This window comes from Rhinolophus sinicus, linkage group LG12 (assembly GCF_036562045.2).
Source record: "Rhinolophus sinicus isolate RSC01 linkage group LG12, ASM3656204v1, whole genome shotgun sequence".
Lineage (NCBI taxonomy): Eukaryota > Metazoa > Chordata > Mammalia > Chiroptera > Rhinolophidae > Rhinolophus > Rhinolophus sinicus.
Window position 1 is genome coordinate 40,285,435 of NC_133761.1, and position 27,066 is coordinate 40,312,500.

At 37.3% G+C, this 27,066-nt stretch overlaps 1 protein-coding gene across 9 annotated transcripts in view; it reads left to right on the forward strand.

Moving 5' to 3' along the window:
• RUNX1T1 (RUNX1 partner transcriptional co-repressor 1) overlaps positions 1 to 27,066 on the forward strand; it is a 182,301-nt gene that overhangs the window by 93,676 nt on the left and 61,559 nt on the right. For 8 of the 9 annotated variants that reach the window (XM_074316318.1, XM_019718441.2, XM_019718440.2 and 5 more), the window contains 3 exons: positions 19,279 to 19,416; positions 21,462 to 21,703; positions 26,820 to 26,909. In XM_074316318.1, coding sequence (XP_074172419.1) covers positions 19,279 to 19,416; positions 21,462 to 21,703; positions 26,820 to 26,909 — 470 coding nt within the window. Of the gene's footprint in view, positions 1 to 17,051; positions 17,655 to 19,278; positions 19,417 to 21,461; positions 21,704 to 26,819; positions 26,910 to 27,066 lie in introns of those variants that run through there. The other variant, XM_019718444.2, reaches the window with a different exon arrangement.

Below are 27,066 nucleotides of genomic sequence, written 5' to 3' on the forward strand. Positions count from 1 at the left end.
AATCTTAGTTGCAGGGGGCAGAGCCCATCATCCCTTGCTGGAGTCAGAGAAATTGAATTAGCAACCTTGTGGTTGAGAGCCTACTGGCCCATGTGGGAATCGAACCGGAAGCCTTCAGAGTTAGGAGCATGGAGCTCTAACCGCCTGAGCCACCGGGCAGGCCCCTCATTGTGGTTTTTACTTGCATTTCTCTGATGGTTAGTGAGGTTGAGCATTTTTTCCTATGTGTGTTTGCCGTCTGTGTGTCCTTTTTAGAAAAATGTCTCTTCATGTCCTCTGCCTATTTTTTAATTGGGTTGTTTGTTTTTTTGGAGTTGAGTTGAGTGAGTTTTTTATAAATTTGGGATATTAACCCCTTATCGGATATATCATTGGCAAATATCTTTCCCATTCATTTGGACCCCTTTTTGTTTTATTGATGGTTTCCTTTGCTGTGAAAAAACTTTTCAGTTTGATGTAATCCCACATGTTTATTTTTTCTCTTACTTCCCTTGCCCCAGGGGATATATCAGTAAAAATCTTACTCTGGGTAATGTCTGTGAAGTTTCTTCCTATATTTTCTTCTAGGAATTTTATGGTTTGGGATCTTACATTCAAGTCTTTAAGCCATTTTGAATTTATTTTTGTATATGGTGTAAGGAGGTGGTCCAGCTTCATTTTTTTGCATGTGTCTGTCCAGGTTTCCCAGCACCATTTATTGAATAGACTGTCTTTACCCCACCGTAAATTCTTGCTTCCATTGCCGTAGATTAAATAACCATATAGCATGGATTTATTTCTGGGCTCTCTATTCTGTTCCATTGATCTATGTGTCTGTTTTTAAGCCAGTACCATGCTGCTTTGATTATTGTAGCCTTGTAGTATAATTTGATGTCATGTATCATTATACCTCCCACTTTGTTCTTATTTCACAAGATTGCCGAGGCTATCCGGGGTCTTTTATGGTTCCATATAAATTTCAGGATTGTATGTCCTATTTCTGTGAAAAACGTCATTGGTAGTTTGATAGGAATTGCGTTGAATATGTATATTGCCTTAGGCAGTATGGACATTTTAAATATATTAATTCTTCCTATCCATGAACATGGTGTGTGTTTCCATCTGTTTGTATCTTCTTTAATTTCTTTCTTCAGTGTCTTATAATTTTCTGAGTATTGATCTTTTACTACTTTGGTTAAATTTATTCCCAGGTATTTTATAGTCTTTGAAGCAATTGTAAATGGGATTGTTTTCTCTATATCTCCTTCTGATATTTTATTATTGGTACATAGAAATGCAACTGATTTCTGAATATTAATTTTGTATCCTGCTACTTTACTAAATTCATCTATCAGCTCTAATAGTTTCTTGGTGGAGTCTTTAGGGTTTTCTATATCATGTCAACTGCATATAATGACAATTTTACTTCCTCCTTACCAATTTGGATGCCTTTTAGTTCTTTTTCTTGTCTGATTGCTGTAGCTAGAACTTCCAACACTATGTTGAATAGAAGTGTAGAAAGTGGGCAATCTTGCCTTGTTCCTGATCTTAAAGGGAATAGTCTTAGCTTTTCCACATTGAGTATGATGTTGATTGTGGGTTTATCATGTATGACATTTATTTTGTTGAGATACGATCCCACTATGCCCACTTTCTTAAGGGTTTTTATCATAAATGGCTGCTGGATTTTGTCAAATGCTTTTTCTGCATCTATTGATATGATCGTATGATTTTTGTTTTTCATTTTGTTAATGTAGTGTATTACATTAATTGATTTGCAGATGTTGAACCACCCTTGCATACCAGGGATGATTCCCACTTGATCATGGTGTATGATCTTTTAATGTATTGATGAATTCTGTTCGCTAATATTTTGTTGAGGATTTTTGCATCTATGTTCATTAGCGGTATTGGCCTGTAGTTTTCCTTTTTGGAAGTGTCTTTGTTTGATTTTGGGATCAGGGTGATGGTGGCCTCATAAAAAGTGCTTGGGAGCCTTCCCTCCTTCTGGATTTTTTGGACGAGCTTGAGGAGAATAGGTAATAATTCTTTTTTGAATGTTTTGTAAAATTCACCTGTAAAGCCATCTGGTCCAGGGCTTTTGTTTGTTGGGAGATTGTTGATTACTGATTCAATTTTCCTGGTGGTAATCAGTGTATTCAGGTTTTCCGTTTCTTCTTGAGTTAACCTTGGAAGTTTGTATGCGTCTAGAAAATTGTCCATTTCATAGTAATTTCTTAAAATTTTTTGTATTTCTGTAGTGTTTGTTGTCACTTCTCCTCTTTCATTTCTGATTTTATTAATTTGGGTCCTCGTTTTTTTTTTGATGAGTGTGGCTAAAGGTTTGTCAAGTTTGTATATCTTTTCTAAAAACCAACTCTTGGATTCAGTGACATTTTGTGGGGTTTTTTTTTCTGGTTTCTATTTCATTGATTTCCACTCTGATCTTTATTATCTCCTTCTTTGTACTTCCTCTGGGCTTATTTTGCTGTTCTTTTTCTAGATCCCTTGAGTTTGAAGATAGACTGCTGATTAGTTATTTTTCTTGTTTCTTTAGGTAGGTCTGCAATGCTATGAATATTCCTCTTAGGACTGCTTTCGCTACATCCCATGGAGTTTGGTTCGTCGTGTTTTCATTTTCATTTGTCTTGAGATATCTTTTGATTTCTTCCTTGATCTCATGGCTGACCCATTCATTATTTAGTAACATGTTATTCCACCTCCATGTATTTGTGTGTCTTCCAGTTTTTTTCCTGTAGTTGATTTCTAATTTCATAGCACTGTGTTCAGAGAAGATAGTTGGTATGATTTTAATTTTCTTAAATGTATCAAGACTTGTTTTGTGGCCTAACATGTGGTCTATCTTGGTAAACGTTCCATGTGCACTTGAGAAGAACGTGTATTCTGAAGCTTTGGGGTGAAATGCTCTAAAAATATCGTTTAAATCTAAGTGATGTAATGTGTCATTTAAGGCTGTTGTATCCATATTGATTTTCTGTTCGGAAGACCTGTCCCTTGTTGTCAGAAGTGTGTTGGAGTCCCCTACTATCGTAGTATTACTGTTGATCTCTGTCTTTATGTCAGTCAATATCTGTTTTATATACTTAGGTGCTCCTATGTTGGGTGCATAGTTGTTTACTAGGATTATGTTCTCTTGTTGGATTTATCCCTTTAATATTATATAGTGCCATCTTTGTCTTTTAATATATTCTTCATTTTAAAGTTTACTTTGTCAGATTTATGTATTGCAACTCCGGCTTTTTTCTCATTTCCATTTGCATGAAATATCTTTCTCCAACCCTTACACTTTCAGCCTGTGTGTGTCTTTTGATCTGAGGTGAGTCTCTTGTATACAGCATATACAAGGGTTTTGCTTTCTTATCCACAAAGCCACCCTATGTCTTTTGATTGGAGTGTTTAATCCATTTACATATAAAGTGATTATTGATAGGTACATAGTTATTGCCATTTTTAAAATTTCTAGTTAGATTGTTTTCATCTTTCTTCTGTTTATAGAAGCCCTTTTAATATTTCGTGCAATGATGGTTTGATGGTAATAAATTCCTTTAACTTATTCTTTTCTTGGAAGCTCTTTATCTCTCCTCAATTTTAAATAATAGCCTTGGTGGATAAAGTAACCTAGGTTGTAGGCCTTTGTTTTCCATCACTTTGAGTATCTCCTGCCACTCCCTCCTGGCCTGCGATGTTTCTGTAGAAAAGTCATTTGATAGTCTTATGGGAGTTCCCTTGTATGTAACCCTCTGTCTTTCTCTTGCTGCTTTTAGGATTCTCTCTTTGTCTTTAACCTTTGCCATTTTAACTATAATGTGTCTTGGTGTGGACCTGTTTGGGTTCATCCTGGTTGGAACTCTCTGCACTTCCAGGGCTTGTCAGTTTCCTTCACCAGTTTAGGGAAGTTTTCGGACATTATTACTTCAAATATGTTCTCAATCCCTTGCTTCCTCTCTTCACCTTCTAGTATTCCTATGATGCGCATGTTATTGTGCTTGATGTTATCCCAGAGGTCTCTTAAACCATTTTCATTGTTTTTTATTCTTTTTTCTTCTTGTTGTTCCGTTTGGGTGATCTCTGCTAACTTGACTTTAAGTCACTGATTCGATCCTATGCTTCATCTAACTTGCTGGTAATTCCTTCAAGTGTGTTGTTTATTTCAGTTATTGTAGTCTTTAGTTCTAACTGGTTGTTCATTATTTCTCTGTCCTTCTTTATGTTGTCACTAAGCTCCCTGAACATTCTTATCATCAGTGTTCTGAACTCTGTCTCTGATAGGTTGGTTACTTCTATTTCATTTGGTTCTAATTATGGAGGTTTCTTCTGTTTTTTTTTTTTTATTTGGGACGTGTTTCTTTGTTTCCCCATTCTGGCTGACTCTCTGTGTTTGCTTCAATATATTAGGTAGATCCCCTAGGGTTCTTGGTTTTTGCTGGGTTATCTCATGTAGTATATTCCCTTTATATTTGACTTGCACCACTTCCTTCTTCTCCTGTGCATGTGCTCCAAAAGTGACCCTTGTGTTTTGTGATTGTCCTATTGAAGTTGATCTTTAATTGCTTTTCTTTTGTCAGTAGGTGGGAGTGACTTCTAGGCTGACTAGTTGTGAGACTTGACTCTGCCCACATTGGATGTTCTGCTGCATGAGGGTTGACCACTCAAATGAGGTTTGGCCCCGATGGGCTTTTGTGCATGTAGAGAATTCCCTCTGGGTGTGTCACTTGTAAGTCAAACCCAGTAATACTCTGGTTTGGTCTTGAGTTTTCCTCTGGGTGTGTTGAATCTTGTGCCTCTTGAGGTGGGCCCTGGTGTAGGGCAATTTCAGAACAAAGCAAATCACCAAGCACAACAACAACAACAACAACAAAGAAAAAACCAAATACATTCACATGTAAAAACAACCGATAACCCACACTTAACACAGGCAAAAATATGACAGGTATAAAAACGAAACAAAACAAAAAAAGCAGCGCAAGTCTTGGCTTAAGCCCACCAAGTAATCTCCAGGTTGTCCTCTGCTGTACCAAAAAGTCTCTGTGTCTTGTGCAGGTAGAGCCGGTCACCTCACCTGGTACCCAGAGTGACCCTGGTACTGCAGTTTTAGATGAGTGGAGCTATGGGGTCTGGATGGTAGTTTTTACACAGTCAGTGCAATTTCTGTTCTTGCCTGCACATATGCTCAGAGAGTAACACAACCAGCCCTGTGCCCAGGTCTCCTGAGTCTTAGGGCACTTCTTCTGTGTGTGCGTGTGTGCGCGCGCGCGCATGTGTGTGAAAGGCGGAAGATTTCTGAGCTGCTGAAAGCCCAGAGCTAAGTCTACCGCCTACTGCTGACCCCTGGGAATGTCTCCGCAATTGTAATTGCCCTGCCCTAGGGAGGCCAGAAAAGTTGCGGGCTCAGGATGAGGGAGTCTTTGCTCTCCCAGCCCATCTGTATCACACTCTTCCCAGCCTGTTCCCGGGGTCAGAGCTGCAAACTGGGTCTTCCCAGATCCTAAGCACTAGGGCTCCTCTGTAATCGGACACTACTCCTCAGTTCAGGGGCCAGCTTGAGTCTCTGGAAGGGCAGGGGTAGGATTGGGTCAGTGGGTGAGGGGCCCACGTATGGGTTTAAGTCCTTTTTCAGACCTAGGGCTCAGCTGAGGTTATTGCCTCAAATGCTGGATATGATGCTCTCTAGGCCGGAGAGATCAGCTGTGGGACACAGGAGAGATCAGCTGTGGAACACAGGGAAAGAGCCCACTTCCAGGCTCTTGTGGTCTCTGTTTTGTCCTGGGATCCCCTCCGTCTCAGCCATGGATGCAGGCTGCAGTCTCCACTCCGCTCCCTTCCCTCTTCCCCTGCTCGCCCAATTTGTCCACCTTCAAATAATACTTCTATGAGTCTCTTAGCTGTTCTGTGTGATGAGCAGAGGGTCCTTTGATGGGTTATAGATGTTCAATTTGTGGTAAGTTCCAGAGGAGAACTCAAGACCATCTTGCTGCAGTCATTGCTATGACGTCCCCTGTAAGTTTTTTTTAGTTGTGCTGTCGTGGCTGCCTCGATATCCTGAATCATTTCAAAATGTTTTCCTTTCATGGTCATTTTGACTTTGGGGAAGAGCCAGAAGTTTCACCTCATCCACTGGTGAAAAAGGTAGATGAGGACACACTGTAATGTTTTTTACTATTTCTTTTTTACAGGACATTATTGGGGAACAGTGTGTATTTCCACGACATTTTTTATTGGGGAAAAGTGTGTGTGTTTTTCCCCCAGGAGCCATCAGCTCCATCTAAGTCAAGTTGTTGTCCTTTCAATCTTAGTTGTGGAGTGCGCAGCTCAGCTCCAAGTCCAGTTGACGTTTTTAGTTGCAGAGGCACAGCCCATCCCTTGCGGTAGTCGAACCAGCAACCTTGTGGTTGAGAACACGTGCTCTAACCAACTCAGCCATCCAGCCGCTGGGTGCTCAGTGGCAGCTCAGCTTCAGCTCATTGTCTTCATTCTCGTTGCGGAGGGCGCAGCTCGCTGGCTCATGTGGGAATCGAACTGGCAGCCTTGTTGCCCAGAGCTCACACTCTAACCAACTGAGCCACCCATCTGCCTCCTGTAATGTTTTTATTTAACAGAAATTGCAGTACCAGAAATGATGTGTGAGAGGGAGCACTGTCGTGATGGAGGATGAAATAAAGACACTCATGAAAGAGGACTCCCAGAACTGCTTCAGAAAGTAGCAAGAACAATGGGATAAGTGTGTTCAAAGCAAGGGGGAGTATTTTGAGGGGGATTAATGGCAATGTGTCTTTTACTGTAATAAATTATTTTATTTAAACATTCACCATAGTTTTTGATCACACCTTGTCATAAGCAAGACGAAGATTGACCGATACCTTTTGGATTAACCACAAATGAGTTTGTACCTTTTCTGGGGTGATTTGAGTGGAATGGTGTGCGTTGAAGCCCCATGTCATGGGAATGAAGTATAAATATGAGAGTGGTTTCATTATTATCACCATTATTTTATTATTTCTATCACTGAAGAAAATTTGAAATCCTAACTTTTAAGGGAAATAAGGAATGCAATTGCTCTACTTGTACCTCCAAATGTTTATTTTTAAAGAGAAAATTCCTTTACTCACTATTTATTGGTACCAGGTTCTTGGCACCGTGATAATTCTGGGACTGAGTTGATACATGATATAATATATGATATGATATGATATGATATGATATGATATATGATATGATATATGATATGATACATGCTCCTTGCCATTACAGAGCATTTTACTGTCTAGTAGGGGATGTTAGACAAACCAGTAATTATACAATTATTCACAACAGTTTCAGTAAGCCCTGTAAAGAAAAATTAGGTGATACAATAGAACTTATAGCAGAGGATGGGGGAGGGATCAAGGACATCATGGAGTAAGTGAATTTGAACTAACATGGATTTTCCAGACTGAGTGCAAGTCCCTGAAGTGAGATGAAGCTTGCAACTGATTAAACAAATGAGATATGAGGTGGGAGAGGTAAGCAGATACTAAATCTATCTAGGTTGTAGTTCATTTAAAGGGTTTTGGATTTTACCCTAAGAGTGATGGCAAACCATTGAAACACTTTAAATAGGGGAGTAACTTGATCCCATCATTAGAATGTAAAGTTTTTGAGGGCAGTGATTTTCTGTTGTGTTCATTGTCTTGTCCCTCCTGTCTAAAATAGTACATGGCACTTTGTAGATGGCTCATATATTTTTGAATAAATGCTTTATTTTAAATGAGTGAATACATCTGTGTTTGACAAGATTATTCCATCTGTTATATGGTAAATAGATTGCAGTGTGAGGAGAGCGATTGTGAAGATTATCTCCTGAAAAAGTCCACGTGAAAGATGGTGGTACATCAAGGTGGTGATGGGAATGGAGAAGCACACTTAGGAGGTAGAAAAATTTGTTGGTGGCACATGTGGGACAAGAAGATAACAGGATGTTTTATGTATGAGCAACAGAGTGTGGCAGGGACATCTCTAAGTCACTGTGATTTAACTGAGCTTATCCTGCTTTTTTTTCCAAATTATTCTTCCTGTTGTGTTTTGATTTTGCTTTTTGACGTCACCATGCACTTCTAGATTCCTACTTATTCCTACAAAGTTTGTCTTATTTTGTTACCAAGCTCTGTGATTTTGACAAACTTTTAAAATGTCTCCTGAAGCTCTCCTTTTTTAGACCCACCTCCATGCTGGATGCCTGCATCATTTCTTGCATACACTATTGCTGTCCAGTACTTCTGCCCTCTGACCTTTCTTACCTTACTTGTTCTCTGTTTCATACGTATCTAATCAGCATATAATTCAGCTGCCTAAATAGTCTCTGTGCTTTCCCATTGCCTATAATGTGAAATCTAAACTAATTGTACTGGTTGGCTGTTTTTGAAAGAGTATATTCAATTAAATTCAGTATTCATTTGAGCTCCTGCTATTTGCTTGTCTGTGATTTAGCCACATGTACATACCCTGTGCACCTTCATATTTTCCTGACTTGATTTACTGACTCTTATCCAAATGACCATAACTGCATTGGATGTGTACGCTACCATTTTTCTGTAGTAGCTCTCTTAGCCTTCTTTGTAGCCTTTCGTTATCGTTGGCAAATAAATATTATTGGAGTAAAAATTGTACTTAAAGACTATAAATGGTTTAGATCACTATCTAATGTTCTTGGGGTTTTTTTGGTTTGTTTTTTGTTTTAATCTTCTGGAATAGTCTGCCATTTGGACTGCAGGGTGTTACATAGATGCTTATGTTCAATTTATGGGCTCTTGGCGGTGCCTGTGTCTTTTTCTGCTCTTCCCACAAGCAGGAGTTACTTTTGTGTTTATTTGGGTGGTTCAGTTTTTCCTTAGTATTTTTATCACAGCCATTCAGTGAACATTTGTTGATTGCCTGTGCCAGGGCTTTCAAACTTTTCTTTCTTAAACAGGAGACCCTGTTTTTCAAAGGAAATCTTAAACAGAACACTAGTGCATAAAGCAGATAAATGTGGAACTGTGCTTGTTGAAGTGGGGTAATTAGATCCCACTGAATACATTTGTGTTTGACAAAATTATTCCATCTGTTGTATGGTAAATAGATTGAAGTGTGAGGGGAAAGGACTCTCAGTACCCCCTTGGTGGCTTTCGAGAGCCATCTCCAGGAGGTGGTTATTAGACTCAGAAGCAGGGATCACTGGAGTAAAAGTGATAACCACTGTGGGCGAGATGACATTTCTAAGAAACTGGCATATACAAGTAATGCCTGGAGTGCACCAGTATTCATATGACTAGCTGTCCTTTCCAAACTTTATGAAATTACTAATCGATTTTTCTAGCTAGAACCACCATTTGGGTACTTGTTAATGTTTATAGTGCTTTCTCATGGTGGACTACAAGTCATCTTTGTCAAAAAGTGAGAAAATTGGTTTAGATTATTTCCTACTTATACTTCTTAGCATTCCTATCTCCATTTAAGTGGGTGTGTGCTTTCAGCCTTTATCCTGTCTGCCTTAGTCATCCCTTGTCCCCTTCTAGGTAGCAACCATAGAGTTACCAATGTTTGGCTATTTTGTCATAATCTAGTTTTCCTTGTTTCTTTCTTACTTTCTTCATTCACTCATTCAATAAATCTTTATAATAGGTTGGTGCAAAAGTAATTGCGGTTTTTGCAATTATTTTTAACCTTTTAAACCGCAATTACTTTTGCACCAACCTAATAAAATGCCTGCTACCGGTATTCCAAGTACTCTTCTAAATGCTGTGGCAGCTGAAGTTAATGAAACAGGTAGAAATTCCTGTCTTCATGAAGCTGACATTGTGGTTGGGGGACATTCGAAAACAAGATAAATGTGTCAAGTACTAGCTGATAAGTTTTATAGAAGAAGGGAAGGAAATTTCCTATTATTGTCCCTATACAGAGATGACTCAAACATTTTTGAAGTTATTTTTCAAGAAATAGTAATGGATTAGTATGGATTTGCCTCATTCTTTTGCCCAAATCTTAACTCAAGTTCATGCTCTTTCAAGGCATGAAGTTATGCTTCAGGCTGTCATTTCTGATTACAGACCAGCTGCTGCCCTCGCTGCTGACTGGCTCATTCCAGGACTAAGCCCCTGGCCTTGTTCACTACCTGGCCTTGTTCTCATTAGTGTAGTTACCCCATGTTTACTAATTACCTAGACTGAGCGTGTCTTATTCTCCTGCTTCTTCAGAGCTCAGAGCTCACTTATCTTAGTCAATCATTGGGTTTCAGACTTTTATTTTTTCTACCTCTTAACTATTAAATGAATATGCAGAAGCCCAATCTATAAACAAGAATGGTATTTAGGTTGAAGCCAAAGGCACACCTCCTCCCTCCTTATTCCCACCCTTTCAGATTGTGTTGTCATCTCCATGGACTCCTGCCGTGGAGTCATTCTTATTTTTTTTGCCCCCATCCCCTCAAGTTTTTAACCTATTGTTTCTCAGTCAAGTTGTAGGGTGCAGCATCCTGGCCCATGACTAGTATGAGCCTTACGCTCCACTGGGCTGAGGCGGTCGTTGTTCAGCCACCCACAGCAGCTCTCGTGGGCTGCAGGCCAGCCTTGCTCACGGTAGCACACGTCAGCACACACTACCAGCTGTTCACAGCAGCCCAGCTCCACGGAGAGTTGTTCACAGTCTTAGCTGTAGAGGGCACAGCTCACTGGTCCATGTGGGAATGAACCATTGACCTTGGCGTTAGGAGCACCGTGTTCCAACCACCTGAACCACGTGTCCGCCCCCATTATTTCTAGTATAGAATTTCAGAGCCATTCATGTATGGTGCTGTCCTTTTGTGATGACAGAAATGTTCTGTAACTGAGCTTTCTGATACAGTAGCCATCAGCTACAACTCTGTAGCCATACAGCCACGGCTGTTGAGCACTTGAATGTGGCTAGTGTGACTGAGGAAACTGAATTTAACTTTAATGAATTAAAATGTCAATGTTCACATGTGGCTAGTACAGTAGTATTGGAAGGTGCACTTCTAGGATAATGCTAACTCTAGATTGAACACTTACTGAATTTGCTTTATTTCCGTTTTCCAGATCATGTATAAAATAACATTAGTTTTAGATGATAATAAACTCTGAGAAGGCCTGGAATAAGTTCTGGCTTGTAAACTTAGACAAATTATTCAACTCCTCTGGGCTTCAGTTTTCTTACATAAGATGGGAAAATTAGTAGTACCTTTTCATGGTGAGATTTAAAATGAGATAAAGCATGCAGAGCATTTGATACAGTGCCTAATGCTTGATTTTAGGTGATTCATCCTAATATGTGTTGTTTTTTTTTGTATGTTTTTTGCTTGTAAAAATAAAACATGGTCATTGTAGAACATTTACATAAAAGAGAAAAATAACAAGAAGAAACTACAGAATAACCTGTTATCCCACCATCCATAGACAATTAACAGAAAAACTATGTGTGGAAGAAATTGTGTTTTGGTTCATAATATGCTTTTCTCTTTGTTTTGAATGTGCATATTTATGACTACTCTGATATTCTTATTGTAAAAAAGGGTGCTTTAAGTCATATGTGTATAAATTGCCTTATAACGCCTTTTTTTCTAATATTATAAAAGGTCTTAGGAAATATGTTGTGATTACTGAAAGGTATTTTAAAACTGGTGAATTCAATAATTTACTAGTGTTTTTCTAGATTTATCTTTGGGTACTTAATATTTTCAGAGTGTAGAAATTCTTTTTAGGATTCTTTTAGGATGATAGTAAAAAGATAGGTAGATGATTTTATCTTAAGTTAAATATGTCATGTCTCTTCAAGTTCTGAAGTCTCAAAGTTGTGACTATAGGCATGCTTTATGACATTATAGTAATATCTATTCATTTAAAATACTAAATTTATTGAGCACCTTCTATGTGTCAGGCACTGTGAAAAGTGCTGGGAATATAAAAACAAGTAAGATGTCACCATTGCCTTTACGTATATTATGGGCTAGTGGAGAGACTGACCTTGGTTCTAAATACAGTGTGATCAGTGCTGTAAGAGGGAACTCAACAATGTAATGGGAATATGGGACAGTCTGGGCCAGCTGGGGGTGGAAGGGCTGTCTGCAAAAGAGTTCTGGCCAAAGTGATACCTGAATGGAGTTCTAAAGGAATGATGTACTTAACCAGGCATTGGTTGGGTAAAGAGTATTCTAGGAAAAGGATGTAATGTGATGGAAGCCTGAGAGTGACCCAGGGGCATTTAGAGAGCTACAGTAATTCAGTATGGAGTTCAGAGGTGGGGATGGCAGTGGGTGGGAGAAATGAAGATGGGTCTGGAACAGTGTCAGGAGCCAGATGGGTCATAAAAGTCTTTCTGTGTCCTATTAAAGTACCAAGACTTTATGGTTAACATTATAAAAGGTCTTTGAGGATTACTAAGAGGAAAGGGGCAAGATCTCTGATCACATCCTTGGCATATGTAGTAAAATGACTGTAATTTGCAGATGGATAGAGACAAATAGTACTGGGTAGTGAGTCATTTAGTGGGTTGTTGAATAGGCCAGGTGAGAGATGATAGATGATGAGGGTTTGAATTTAGGCTGTTGAAAAGAGTAGACCTCTGGATGTTTGGGTCTAGAACTTGGAATGGAATGTTAGGTCTAGAGTAAAGTCATCCACATAATAATGGCTATGGTGTGACTATCACACCACAAATAAAGTCACTAAGGAAAAGGTGTAGAATAAAAATTTAAAGAGGAATTATCAAGGAACATTGGGGGAAATACTTGTAGTTATCACAGATGGAGAAAGGTGAGCCATTAAGAAAGACAGAGAAGGAGAAGCCAGAAAGGCCTGAGAAAAATGAGAGTGTTTGAATGATAGAATCCCGAGGATACTAATGTTTCAAGAAGGAGGAAGTGGTAAACAGTGTCAGGTTTGGATTAATAATAAAGAGACAACTGAGAAGAATTTCAGTGGGAGTTAGGATACCTTGATGCTACATTCAAGCACTATTTATTTTAGTCTGGATTCTTTGGTTTCAAGTGAAAAGTCAGCTCAAACTAGGTTTTAGGCAAAGGAGGGATTGATTGACTAGGATCTGTACACGGTTTGGAAGATACAAATTATAGGAATTTTAGAGATGCAACTAGCACCTAGGATGAGAAACTTAGTTCTGTCAGGATAATGTCTTGCCATTTCTTTTCTTTGTTTCTTTCTGCCTATTAGTTGCCTTCTTTTGCACTGCAGGCATGCTTGCTAGACTAAAAGACGATAATAGACAGTCCAGTCTTATACCTCTGGAGTAGGATTGTTTTCTTTCTTCAGTTCTGAAGATAAAAATCTTGGGGAATGGCTGAGATCACCCATCTTGGACTAGATATTGTGCCTGGGTCAGACACTAAGGTTATGAAAGAACGTGGTGACTCCCAAGATATTTCTGAGATTAGAGGGTATAGCAGGTCCTAGTATGAGGAGGGAAACTTTCTAGGCAGTCTCATTAGTGTTTACTATAAGTATGAGTAAGATGGAATGGGAAATGTGGAAGCAGGAAAAGTGAGTGTAGATTACTCTTTTGAGAATCTGGGCTGTGAAAGTGAGTCTTTTGATGATAACTATACAGGGACAATTGGACATTGGTATGGCTATTTTATAAGTAAATCATTGATGATGATTTAGTAATGAGGATTGAAAGTGTATTTGAAAATAAGAGGTACATGTCAATTTTAATGTTTATTGGAAAAAGAATCTACGCAGACATATACTTGTGGACATAATAATTTAGGTGAACAGAGAAAGTCTGGTTGTATTCACCAAATTCAAAATAATTTTATTTATGGTCACTTTATTGTCAGATATGTTCTCTGGGTAGTCTTCTTTGTGTTTGAGATGATCATAAGACACATCGGTGGAAAGAAACCAGAGAATATTAATTTTCACAAAAGATCCTTGAGGTCATGTAATCCAAGATGCTTAATCTTATAGATAAGAAAACCAGACTCCAAAGAAGTGAAATGAAGGAATTACTTACAGATGCAAAAGTCCCTATCAGAAGAAAAGGGACTATTTCCTTCTTGGGTTTCTGTTTAGAAAGTGAGGAAGTTTTCCTTAGAGCCTCTTCCGTAGACTTCCTTTCATGACCCTGTCCTGAATTATAGCCCAACACTCACCTGTAATACCTGTTGCTGACAAGGGGAACATGATAACCTGATGAATGTAATAAACAAGGAGGATCTGACCCCCAAGAATTGTCTACCTGAATCAGATCAGGGCTCTCCAGCAAGGAAGAGGGGAGAAGGGCTACTGAGTAGGAACTCAACAGTGTCAATGCATAACTAAGCTACAGACCTTATATTTTATTCTATATTTCATCCTGGGGACAATGGGACACTGAAAAAATTAAATCAGGGGATTGATAAGGTCAGATTGGTGTTTCAGCAATAGTAATCTTCATAAAATACCTATAAGACATGAGGTAACAACAAGTCATTTTTACACTTGCTTTAAACCACATAATAAATTAGTTGCAGAGTTGAACTGAATTTTAGATCTCCAGTATTTTCCCACATTACCTACATTCCATTCTCTCATTATGTACTTATACGCTACTGATGATTGTGTGTTTGTCTTTTGCCATGAAATTATGGTTGATACCTTTAAATTGACTATGATACAGGAAATGAATTTGTAAAAGTTAGGAATGTAACTATCCTTCTTATGATTACATTTATTTTTAAACGCATTAAGGAGGTATTTGAAAAAATGCGATCAAGTTGCTTACTATTTTCACTGATTTGTGTCTTTGGGTGTATAATACACATACACATACATAACTACCATACAGATAGGCTGTCATAAATGATAAAAGAAGGCAGAGGAAGCATGATGTGGTTGGTGCCTGGGGTACTGGAGAAAGCTATAAGAGGATGAAGTAGTGAAAAATGTATAAGATGAGACAGGTCCTTTTAGATGAAGGGAACAGCAGCACAAAAAGAGGCAGAAAAGCCAGGAAATACCAAGCTTCCCTGTATAGATACAGCATAGACTCTGGGGAAAGACACTGGAAATAAAGCTGTGAATGGATCAGGTAGAGAAAGACACAAGAGAATGGAGCTCACACGTGTTGGTGGCCAATATGAGCAGGCACTGTGCTAAGGTCCTGATAAGGTAGCAATGATTGTATCCCCATTCTTTTTATAAGAGACTGAGGCTCCAGATGACTACTTTGCCTAAGGGTTCACTACTAATTATTGAGAGAATCTACATTTGAAACCTAGAAATTCTCCTATTATGCCAAATATCCTTTCACTGTACAATTTCATTGTGTTTAAAATGTTAGTATTTGACTTTTATTTTCATGCATTGTCGAAGGGTTCTGAGAAGGAATGAACATTACCAGAAGTGCTCACCAGGGAAATTAGATGGTAGCACTGTGGAGGCTGGATGGCCACCATTCTAGTCTTTCTTCAACAGTCTACTGTAACATCAGACATTGGAGCCACTAAATGACTCTGTTGTCAGAACTATGTTTGCCATATTTAACAGAGAAATAAAAATAAAATGCTGTACCCAGTTTTGTTCCTCCCTGTCTTCTTTTCATTAGTAGTACCTCTGTTCCACTTGGGCTTAATCCTCTTTAGTGCATACCTTCTAGCTTCCTTAACTAACGCTTATTCAAATAAGACTAACTCTGGATTAACTAATTGACCCAGATGCTCTTCAATCCATAACACCTCTGAAGCATAGATATTTCTTCTATTATAATTGACATGATCAACTCTGATAGAAAAAGACGTACAATACTTTCTGTCTTTTTACACTAATCAGATCTAGAATGTTATATAAACAAGGAAAATGTAGAGTGCTTATTCTTTATACCTTAAAAATATGTCTGGAACTATTTCAACTAACTAAAAGTAAAATAAGTGCCATGGCAGATTATGTCATACCTTTTCTTTTTACTTAAAAAAAATAGAATTGGAAAATATACCACATCTAGAAGGCCCTGACACTGAATTGGATATTGAAATGGCATCAGTAATGTATCTATAACTGGCACACTTTCTTCCATGCATCAGCCATCTTTGGTACATATGTGTTGGATGTTTGCCATGTGAGTTGAAATGTCACCACATACGGAGTATCTTGTTTAGAAGTGGTGTGAATCATTAAGGTAGAGGTAAAGTCATTTCTTCTGATTATACATACCTTCCTGGTCTAATACAAATTGTTTTTCTTTCCTCTTTTGTTTTATCATTTTGTGTCAATCTTTTAATAAGTTTCAGTATTCTCCAACAGTAATTAAAATTGGAAGTTATGTACAAGGACAGTATAATTTTCATGAACTTAAAAATTGCATGAGAAGTATTATTACTTAATATTGGTTTTACTTTATCCTCTAATTTGAAATAGAGTGAAATGCTTCTGTGGTTAAATCAGCTTTTCTGTTGTTTGCTATAAAAGTTTCAAAAATAAATTTTTCAAAAAAGTTTTTTAAATAATTCAGAACAAATGCAACAGAACTCAGCATACTTGAAACACATTTTCTGAATTTATCTGAAATATTTCTACTCCAGAGACTTTTTGTGTGTGTAAGGGTTAGGCCTGGCTGGTTATTTCACCATCTCTCTCCATCCTGGATTGATTGTACTAAATAGCACAGAATGAGTTACATATGTCTCACTTTGTCTAAGTTTGTAGGACCTCTGCGTTGGAGCTCAAGTTGATCAGAGAAAGGTAACCATCTTAGAAATTTGGCTAATTTCAAAATCCTAAATATCTATATATATCCCAGTTAGAATGTATATATTCCTGTTAGAAGTTGTGGTGGTTTGCTATGCGTTGGCTCAGTTGTTATTGTTCTTAAAATATAGATGACATTTCAAGAATTTAAAACCATTTATCTGCTTCTCCTTCTCCTTCTCCTTCTCCTTATTAATGATTTTTTTTTGGATAGGAATTATGTTACAAATGTGGACCAAGACACATATTCAGAATATTTTCAAATGAAAATAATGATGTATCAAAAATCTTCCTATAATTGGACAGATGAAGACAGAAATACAAAGATTATCTGAAATTTGAAAAGGAAACCCATTGTTAACTTTATAGTTTATTCTTTTTTTCTTAATGTGGGCTATTTTTTAAAAAATAAAGAAAAATGGGTTTAAGATACACGGTTTCAAGTTCAGGTATTGTTCAAGAACCAAATCAAGGTAAGTAAGGTGGGGGCCGTGTTTTCTAGAGCTCAGCTTTTAGCTCCTGGGGTAAACGAATCTGTCCAGGGTAAATTTCTCTCCCTTCAGGCTCTTTGCTCCCTGTTTTGGTCTTTCTTTCTTCTCTTTTCCTTCTACTACTTTATTTATTTTTTTCATTATTCCCACTTCTCCACCCCCATCTTGCTCTTCCTTTTCTCTGTCTGTGCAACAGCGTGCTTCAATCTGTGTATCTGGATTGGCTTCTCTAACAGTTCCGTTGAGTGTTAGCAGAATGAAAACCAGATGGACCAGCAGTTCCCACTGTTATCTCCCAGCCGACTCTGGCAAGCTTCCCTTTATCCCTCCTTCCTTGGCATGACAGAAATATTTGCCTTTATTTAGGGAGGCTTGTATTTGCCGCTCTACCTCTTCCCTCAGCTGTAACATAAGCGGAAAGCTATTTAGTCTCTTGTTGCTGAGGTTGGTTGAGGTGAGTAGATTGTGCAATTAATTTAACTATTGAAGTAGTTTTAAACCTGCCTAACTTCTGTGTTTTTCTAGACTAAGTGATTTACTGTTACTGGTTTTTAATGATCTGTTTTTTAAATTATCTAGAATAGCAATATGAAGACAATTTTTAGCAATAAGACAAAGGCAGAAATATTCCTCTGTATCTTTACTATCATCTCACTCAGAACATTTATTCACTACAGGGACATTCATTGTTATTCAATTAGCAGTTAGAGATTAACAAATAGAGACCCTGATACTGTTAACTAGATCATCTTTCAAAATGCTCTTATTAGAATGATAATGATTTTCATTCTTTTGTTACAACTTGCCTAATATGGTATCCACATTATTTCAACTTTCAAATATTGTATTCTATTACAATCCAAATCTTATGAAACTTCTTTGAATAAAGGTGAGGTAGATTTGGAATTATCGTAGTAGTAATTTTGGCTTTTCATTTTCTTTTAATAATTGACTTTTAAGTAATTTTGAATAATTAACTCCATACCCCTATGATTATTATAATGTTTTAAAAGATCCATTCTTTATTAATAGTCTGTTACTTTACTTTTCAAAAAGTCCAAGTGTAAAATATTTGTGTCTAAGGCTGCAAGAGGCATCTCAGACATGTTGGGGGTATGTATATGTGTGTGTGTATGCATATGTGTACATAATTATGGAAAATTGGATCTAAGAAATAAACAAAAACTATTTTTTAACTGAAGATTTGATAAAGAGATTAGATTGAGGGAAAAAAGTTCAAAATTTCAAAGGAAAAGGATACTTCGTAGAAAACATGTTCATTAATGGGTAATCAGGAAATTTCTCCACATCTGTCACCTTAATCATGAAAAATATAAGGAAGGTCTTTAGTTCTTTTTAGGTCTCAGTTTGGTACTTTCCCATTCTCACTTTGCCTGAGAATATTAATTGAAATATTGGTCTCATGTTTTTAAAGTGGTTGGTCCTAAACTCACAAATTCTAAGTAAATAATATCATTGTGTGATATATGGCATTTACATAGCGGTGATTTTTCAAACACGGCAGAAAAAAATTGAAGTGAAAGGTGTGTTTCACTTCAATTTTGAGGAGACATAACCTGCTTCATCTAACAGGCCAGAAAACTAAGCATGGACATGGGATGATGGCAGGTGTTACAAAAATCACCAAACACTGGCTCCTAACTGTATCCTACCTGTACAACAGAGCTTCAGATTTGTGTTATTTCTGAGCTGTCTGAGGGGTCCATTACCATCCTACTTTCTCACCTATTTTTTACCTCTTACTAATGTTGGCTTCAGCTTTGAGTGAAGTTGTGCTCTTGCATATAACACTACCAAGTTAACGTCTGCCCCAGCCAAAAATAACAATAGGATGTAAAATAACCCAGCTACAAATGAGGTCCTGCCATCTGGGCTACACTGTCTTGAATAGGGTTTGGATGATAAAGTCCTTATTTAAACTTTAGTAGATAAGCCTGTTTTATTGATAGAAGATGTTAGATTTCTTCTGTTTACTTGCTTTTAAAAAAGATGAACCCCACTTAAAAAACGGAGGTGCTTAAGGAGGAAAGTAACATGTTCATGGTGGCATCTTCCAGATCAGACTGAGAAGCACTCCACAATGCCAGACTCACCTGTGGATGTGAAGACTCCGTCCAGGCTGACTCCTCCCACTATGCCACCTCCCCCAACCACTCAAGGAGCCCCAAGAACTAGTTCATTCACACCGACAACATGTGAGTAGGAATTTCTGCATTTCCTGTTTTCATTTTGAAGTTTAAATTAATTTTTTTTCTGCAAATAAAAATTAAGGGAAAAGAAGATCCAGCATCAATGATTGTGCAGAAATGAAGCAAAAAAAAAAATCATTTGTTTGCCAGTGAGTAGTTACTGAGCACAGACGTGTCATATCTTAGATATAATTTGTATGATTGCCAATACCTACTTCCCTTTTCGTGATTGCTTCAAAGTTGTAGCCTGTTATGATGTCAGCGAATGAAGAACACTACATTTGGTCGTAACACCAGTTGTTACAACTATAACTTTTAATTAGACTTATGTGGTGCTCCTTATTTTAGTTTATTCATTTTCACTTGGAACATGTTAATATGCTGTAATTATTTCTAGGTTACTTCTGATCTTCTAATATTACTTCTATTATTTCCAAATCATGTTAAAATCTAACATTTTTAGGTTAAAATGATAAAACTGTAATATCGGCACACAAAAAAAGACTGTACAACAGTTACATAGAAAACTTTCTGAAATGAGGTGCATCGTTCTTGTCTTAAACCTGTCAGACTTTTATAAAACCTTTACTCCGTTCCATCTTGGCTCAGGACTTGAATTGTGAATCACTGGAGTGTATTGCTTTCTGTGTCGTCCAAGGAAAGGACAGAACATTCTGACAAAATAGCAACTTTTCTTTCTTTCCTGTATATTCTAGTAGGGATAGCAGATAGCTTTGTTTTCATCAGTCTCAAAGCCCTGGTTAAAATTGTCATCAAGGATTTGTGAAACAAATAATGCTATCTGTTGCAAATAATACAATTTATAGACAATGTGCCATGAATCTATATGAATAAAAAATAACAGACAAAAATAGATTCATGGACTTAAAAGGGATTAGCAAAATACACACCCCAGGTTGTTTGTCCAGTGTCACACTGCCATTTTAAAAAAACAGTTCCAAATGTGTAAGGAGCAGGAGGCTACAACAGTGCCAAGTTGTAACCCTGTCATCTTATATGTCGTTTGTTGTTACCCCAAGCCCAGTGATAGTCATATGACTCCTGTGAGAGGTTCTAGTGAGCTATAATTTCTTGACAGGTTGCTTTGGTACTCATTTAGGACAAGAGACCATTTATTACTGAAACTTTAAGAATAATAGAGCACTTAAAACATCTTCAAACTATTGTTGGAGATAGTTTATCAAAATTACATTTAAAAATGAATTTGGTAAAGATCAGTTTGTCAAATTAATTGATTTAACATTATAAAATCGACATTTTCTTTAGTGAGAAATGTGCAAATTTTTCTAGCCTATTTCTTATGGATTATCTTCTTGATTTTCAAATAAATTTTATTGGAAATGAATTTACTGAATTACCACTAACCATTCTATTATTTGGATAAATGTACCCCTTCAATTTCTTGAAATAAATCCTTGATAATTTCCACATCCATTTTGGCTTCTTAATAAAATTTGCGTTTTCCCCAAAGAAGTGGTTAAGAAATGTGAGGAGGAGAAAATAGCCTTCTAATTGGGTGGTATAAGGTTAAAACTTGAAAGTCCAATTTCTATAAACACAGCTGTCAGTTATGTGTACAAAACATGATTAAAAATGTTCAGTGATAAATTTAGTCTCCACCAAATGTACACTTTCTTTAGGGGAGCAGTTTAGAAAGCAATAGTCCTATTATATTGATGTAAGCTGGTGACAAAAGGCTGACATCCAAACATTGTTCTATGTTTGAAACATTTCAGGTGGTTTGCATATGTGCACATGGGAGGCAGGGCTGTTTCTGTGTTACAGCCATCTCCATTTATAATCAGCTTCTGTGCAGAATACCCTTATGCAGTGTGAGGAGTAGACCCACTTATTATAGAGTACCTGAGCCTGTGGTAATCCTGTGAAGTCAAAACAGTTTACAAAAAAAGCCCCAACAGTTTTTAAATTACAAGATCTACCAGATCTAAAGGGAAGGACACTTGGTTGTAATTTCCTTGTGCATTTCTCTGTAAGTTTATTTTTTCTTTCTGATTTTGTGCTCTTAACAGTAACTAATGGCACAAGCCATTCACCCACAGCCTTGAATGGTGCCCCCTCACCGCCCAATGGCTTTAGCAATGGGCCTTCCTCTTCTTCCTCTTCTTCTCTGGCTAATCAACAGCTGCCCCCAGCCTGTGGTGCCAGGCAACTCAGTAAGCTGAAACGATTCCTTACTACCCTGCAGCAGTTTGGCAATGACATTTCACCAGAGATAGGCGAGAGAGTCCGCACCCTCGTACTAGGACTAGTGGTAAGTAAACAGAAATCAGCCCAATTTTCTGGGGTAAGGGAGAGTATATGGGTGAGATGCAAAAATATAGACTCCTTTCTCACAGCTATTTTGTTCTAGTACTTTCTACCCCTGGGGATTGCTGCAAGTCTGCTAATTCTATAGTAACAAGGTTTTTAATTCTGTATTGTGTATTGACTCCTACCACGGTTTCTTTTACTATTTGACTAATAAAGATATGGTTATATACACTTATTGTTATCTTGGCCATAAATGTGTATGTGTGTATAAAATTCAATAAGTACATTCTCCTGGTATAGCTAGTGCCTTTCAACGACAAAAAGTTTTTGTTATGTTAATGATTCGGTTAATTTAATTGGGTGCTCATTTTAACTTAGTTGCCTTGAGGGATTTTTATTATCAGCCTGGATGAACAAGAATTTATAACAAGTACCACATTTTTTCTTCTTTTATGTGTTGTCATTTTTAGGGTTAATAATATTTTTAAAAATTTTTATTGTGGTAAATATATATAACATAAAATTTACAATTTTAACCATTTCTAAGTGCACAGTTCAGTGGCATTAAACATATCCACTTTGTTGTATAACCATCACCACCATCCATCTTCGGAACTTTTCCATCACCTCAAACTGAAACTGTATCCATAAAACAACAGCACCCCAATTTTCTCTCCCCTCAACCTCTGGTAAGCACTAATTGGTGTTTGAAACAACAACAAAAAAAAAACCCAACCAATTCTTTGTTATAAGTAGAATTACTTAAATTATTACTTTAAGAATAGAAGTGTTGATTTGGGCACATTATAGTACATTCTATATATCATCACACAGAAAATCAGAACATACATAATTTTTAGGGTCCTAAGTCACTTTTACATTTACTTTGATTTCCTATGTGAGTAGAAGATATTCATTTAGGAAGGCGATTTTCCCATAGCAAACTGAGTTGTAGAGAGTCTGTGGGTCACATATTTAGTCCTTTTATCATCCAGGCTTATGGTAGAACTGAGATTCAGAGAGTAGGCAACAGTTTCCTTTTTCTTGAAATAGATCATTAATTTTTATTACATGGATTTATCATGGACAAAGACATACCAGTTCTGTTTTGCCAAAGAAATTCCAGTATTTAAAATCTGGGTGAGAGTCTAGTGTAGTTGACCTGCTTTAAGTCACAGTATCTCACATTGACAGAAATTTTGCAATTCAGTTTTTAAACATTGCCTCTCTCTCGTCTACACTCTAAGAACAAAAAGCTTTCACATTTGCCACAACCCGTCAGCTTCACCTTGTACTCCTCCAGTACAGGAAGGTGATTTTAACAGAAGAATTTTAGCATACTGCAGTTACTTTTGTCAGTCACTTACCTTTTCCTTTTTATTATTCTTGAGTTTTGCATAATAGGCTTTTCATCACCTAAGTAAGTTAGACCAAAGAACCACAAAGTAAATCCAAAACAGTAATTGTATCAAGAAAATGGTGAATGTTGTTAGTAATAAAAACTCTTTTTTGACAACTGTTTTATAAATTTGATATGTACTTTAACAGTGGTTTCCATAAGTTCAAATATTGAAAAATTAGTAGCTTCAAGTAGATTTTCCCACATATTAGGTGGCATACTTTTGATAGCAATACTTTTTAAAAATGTATTTATTTATCTACAAACCTTACGGAGGTTAAGTTAGGAGAAGATATTAATTAATAGTGCTTTGCCATAATAGACAGGCAGTGAACATTTGTTAAATGAGTGAATGAATAGATAACAGATTTTGTTTTGAGCGTTGACTGCAAGCTTTTACACATGCCATTTTATTCAAATCTTGGGACCATCCTTTAATTTAAGGTAGTGATTTTTATACACCTTTTACATGTGGGGAAACTGAGGTTTACAGAAATAAAATATATAACTGGTAGTGACAGACCAGTGATTTGAACTCAGGCAGTAAATCATAATGATGAATCTCATTATGCAGTTATTTAGACAGGATTAAGAAAAATATTAGTAACTGTTTTAATGTACAAAACACAATCGGTATAGCTTTAGAAAATGAGCCATAGAAACAAAATGATTTAAAAAAAAAAAAAGGGTTCCCTAACCTCTGTAGTTACAGATAGGAAGTTAGTGTTTATTCATAATTTCATGTTAAGATGGTTTGAATTTGGGAGTATAAAAACCTTAGAATTTGGTGCCCCCCCCCCCATACTTTATCATAAAAGGAAAAGAAACTGCATAAAAAGTGGGTGGAACAATATTCTGAAGGTGTTAAGTCACAAATACCCCAATTTTGTCAGGCATGTAGATAATTAAAGGGTTGAAGTTGAGACTGCAATTTACAGTTGTGATTCTGCCAGGAACTAAGGAAAATGAACCAAAATATAGTTAACTTACTCAGCACTTTTATAACAAGTTGGTTGTCTGTTAAGTAGATACTTTTATCAGTAACGAGGTGTGAACAAAAACTGCAATGAATGAACATTAAAAAATAAATTAAAAACATTTATTACACATTGCCATTGAGACAGGTTAGTTAGCATGTTGTTAGGTAGACAGGAAGGTCCCTGGTGGAATAAGCAAAAGGCAGCCATATCCTAAAACTCCAGGTTCTGGAATGTCTCCTTCACTCCAGGACGAAGATATGAGAACTTGCCTTGAAGTTAATAAATTATCTCAAATCCCTTTTGGCCGGACAAAGGAGCAGATCTGATAGATAGGAATGGGTTATTTTGTTAATCCCTTCAGAATGGGCAAACAGGACAAACGTGATAGATGAATTCAATTAGAAGGCTCCAGCCCCCTTCCCCAAACAGGCAAGGGAAGGTATAAAAGTAAGAACTTTTGCCCCAGTCACTGGGCACCCCCATTTGGGACCTCCTCCCGCTCGGGAGCTCTGACCCTTTGCTTTCAATAAACTGTCCTCTTTTTAAAACTCTTTGCCTCTCCTGGGTCCGTGTTTCCATTCTTTGGTCTCACGAGGCACGATCCGGCCTACACCCAGACACTGCCCGCAGATCCAACATCACCATTAATCCCCACCCCAATACTCCCCCGCTTCTAACACACTTATCCCATCGTTCTTGCCACTTTTTGAAATAGTTCTGCAAGTCCTCTTTCATGAGCGTCTTTAGTTGCACTGTCATGGCTGCCTCGATGTCCTAAATCAACTCAGAAAGTTTACCTTTCATGGTCATTTTGACTTTGGGGAAGAGCCAAAAGTTGCACGGTGTCAGATCCAGTGAAATCAGGTGGATGAGGACACACTGTAATGTTTTTATTTGGCAGAAGTTGCCATACCAGAACCAATGTGTGACATGGAACCCTTCCGTTGTGATCACAAAATACGGTGAATGCTGCTTGTTGTGTCTGCTTGCAGGCCGTGAAAGAATTCCCGAGTCAGATAGAAATGTAGAAGATTTATTAAAGTAAGAGGAGAGTCGGCTGGGCAGAGTCTGCTGGAAACTACTGCAAACTACTGCATCGATTCTTTGTTTGATCTCAAGTTTTATGTTTTCTTGTAGTTGTGAGTATAGAAGATGTGGTAAAGGTGATTATCGCAACCTTTGCATATTTTGTGTAGATTTAAGTTGGAGCCAGGAGAGTGGATCCCATACAGATGCAAAACCTCTCCCAAGTCACAGGGCTAGCACTGGGCCTAAGTAAATAGCAACACTGAAACTGCATAGTAAATGTATAGGAAGCAGAATAATTAAGAGGCAAAGAAAAGAAAGCTTTCTAAAAGTTCCAAGCTAAATTACACTTTTTAATTTGAATTATACCAGAGATCCAAATCTCAAAAATAGAAGATTTAGTGCCACCATCACAATCCCTCCATCCCAACACTGCTGTCAAATGCCATCCAATGGAAAGGCAGGGATCTTCAATACGGGAAGCGGCACATGGAGCCTTAGTAACAGTACGTGACAAGTTTTAGCTTGTTCAGTGCAGTCAGTTGGGTATGAACTACGGTTGAGAGAAGGTGTGTTTTAAAGTGTGCTGTAAATCATCCCTCATCATGACAACACTCTGTGTCATACATTGCTTCTGGTATACAGCAATTTCTGTCAAATAAAAACATTGTAGTGTGTCCTCATCCACCTTCTTCAGCGGATCTGGCACCGTGCAACTTCTGGCTCTTTCCAAAGTCAAAATGATTCAGGACATAGAGTCAGCCATGACAGTGCAACTAAAGATACTCCTGAAAGAGGGCTTGTAGAACTACTTCAGAAGGTGGCAAGAACGATGGGATAAGTGTATTCGAAACGAGGGGGAGTATTTTCAGGGGGATTAATGGCAATGTGTCTTTCTTTTCCTGTAATAATTTTTTTTTTAAATTTAAACATTCACCGTATTGTTTGATCACACTTTGTACATTACCCATTGTAGGATAGAAGCCCTGGGTATTTGGGATTTGTTTATAGGAGGTACATTAGGAGTGAGTTCAAGTCATTTTGCACAGTCTCTTTGGGTTGAGCAATCCATATTACCTCTACAATAAATGAAATATCTTTGATATCTTTGATAACTGGGAAATTTTTTCACCCTCCATAAGATTTAGTGAATCAGAAAAGACCCAAACCTTTTCTTTGACTTCATTAGTGCGATACACCTCCCAACTTAGCTGTTCATCTTGAACAAAGATGTTTTGGTAGACAAAGAAAGAAGGCAAGATGGAAGGACAGGAGAAGAACATTTCCACTAACAGTAACTCAGACATGACATGCAAGATGAATGAGATTCTGACACTTGACTTCCGCCCTTTATGTTATCAGTTGGGCTTTTAAATGTTTTCCATAAAGGTAATATTTAGAAGTTCTTCATAATTGCAGACTTCTCTGACAATTAAAACTATACTAAGATCCCTGCACATTGTTTTCAAAGTACCATATTTATTTTGTTTCATTTTCATATGTGAATTTTTAGAGGTGCATAATATATAATAAACTATAATATGTGATTTTTTTTATAAAGTCAAAGGTTTTATAATGAAAATATTGTTTCATATATGTGTGCCTGCTCGTTATTACACTGTGTTGTAACAGTATTAGTAATTTATTAGTCATAGTGTTTTTACTATTTACCAAGAGAAATATGTGTTTATAATACATATTTTCTTCCACAGAACTCTACTTTGACAATTGAAGAATTTCATTCCAAGCTGCAAGAAGCTACTAACTTCCCACTACGGCCTTTTGTCATCCCATTTTTGAAGGTATTGCACAGCTCACTGGTCTGGAAAGTATTTCAAACCATATTTTTGCTAGGTCATAACATTGTTTCTTTTTAGGAGGGGAGGTTAGAACATTTTAAGGGTGCTTTGACTTAGTTTAATGGATGAAAACTATCTGAATAGGTATGGTTTTATGATC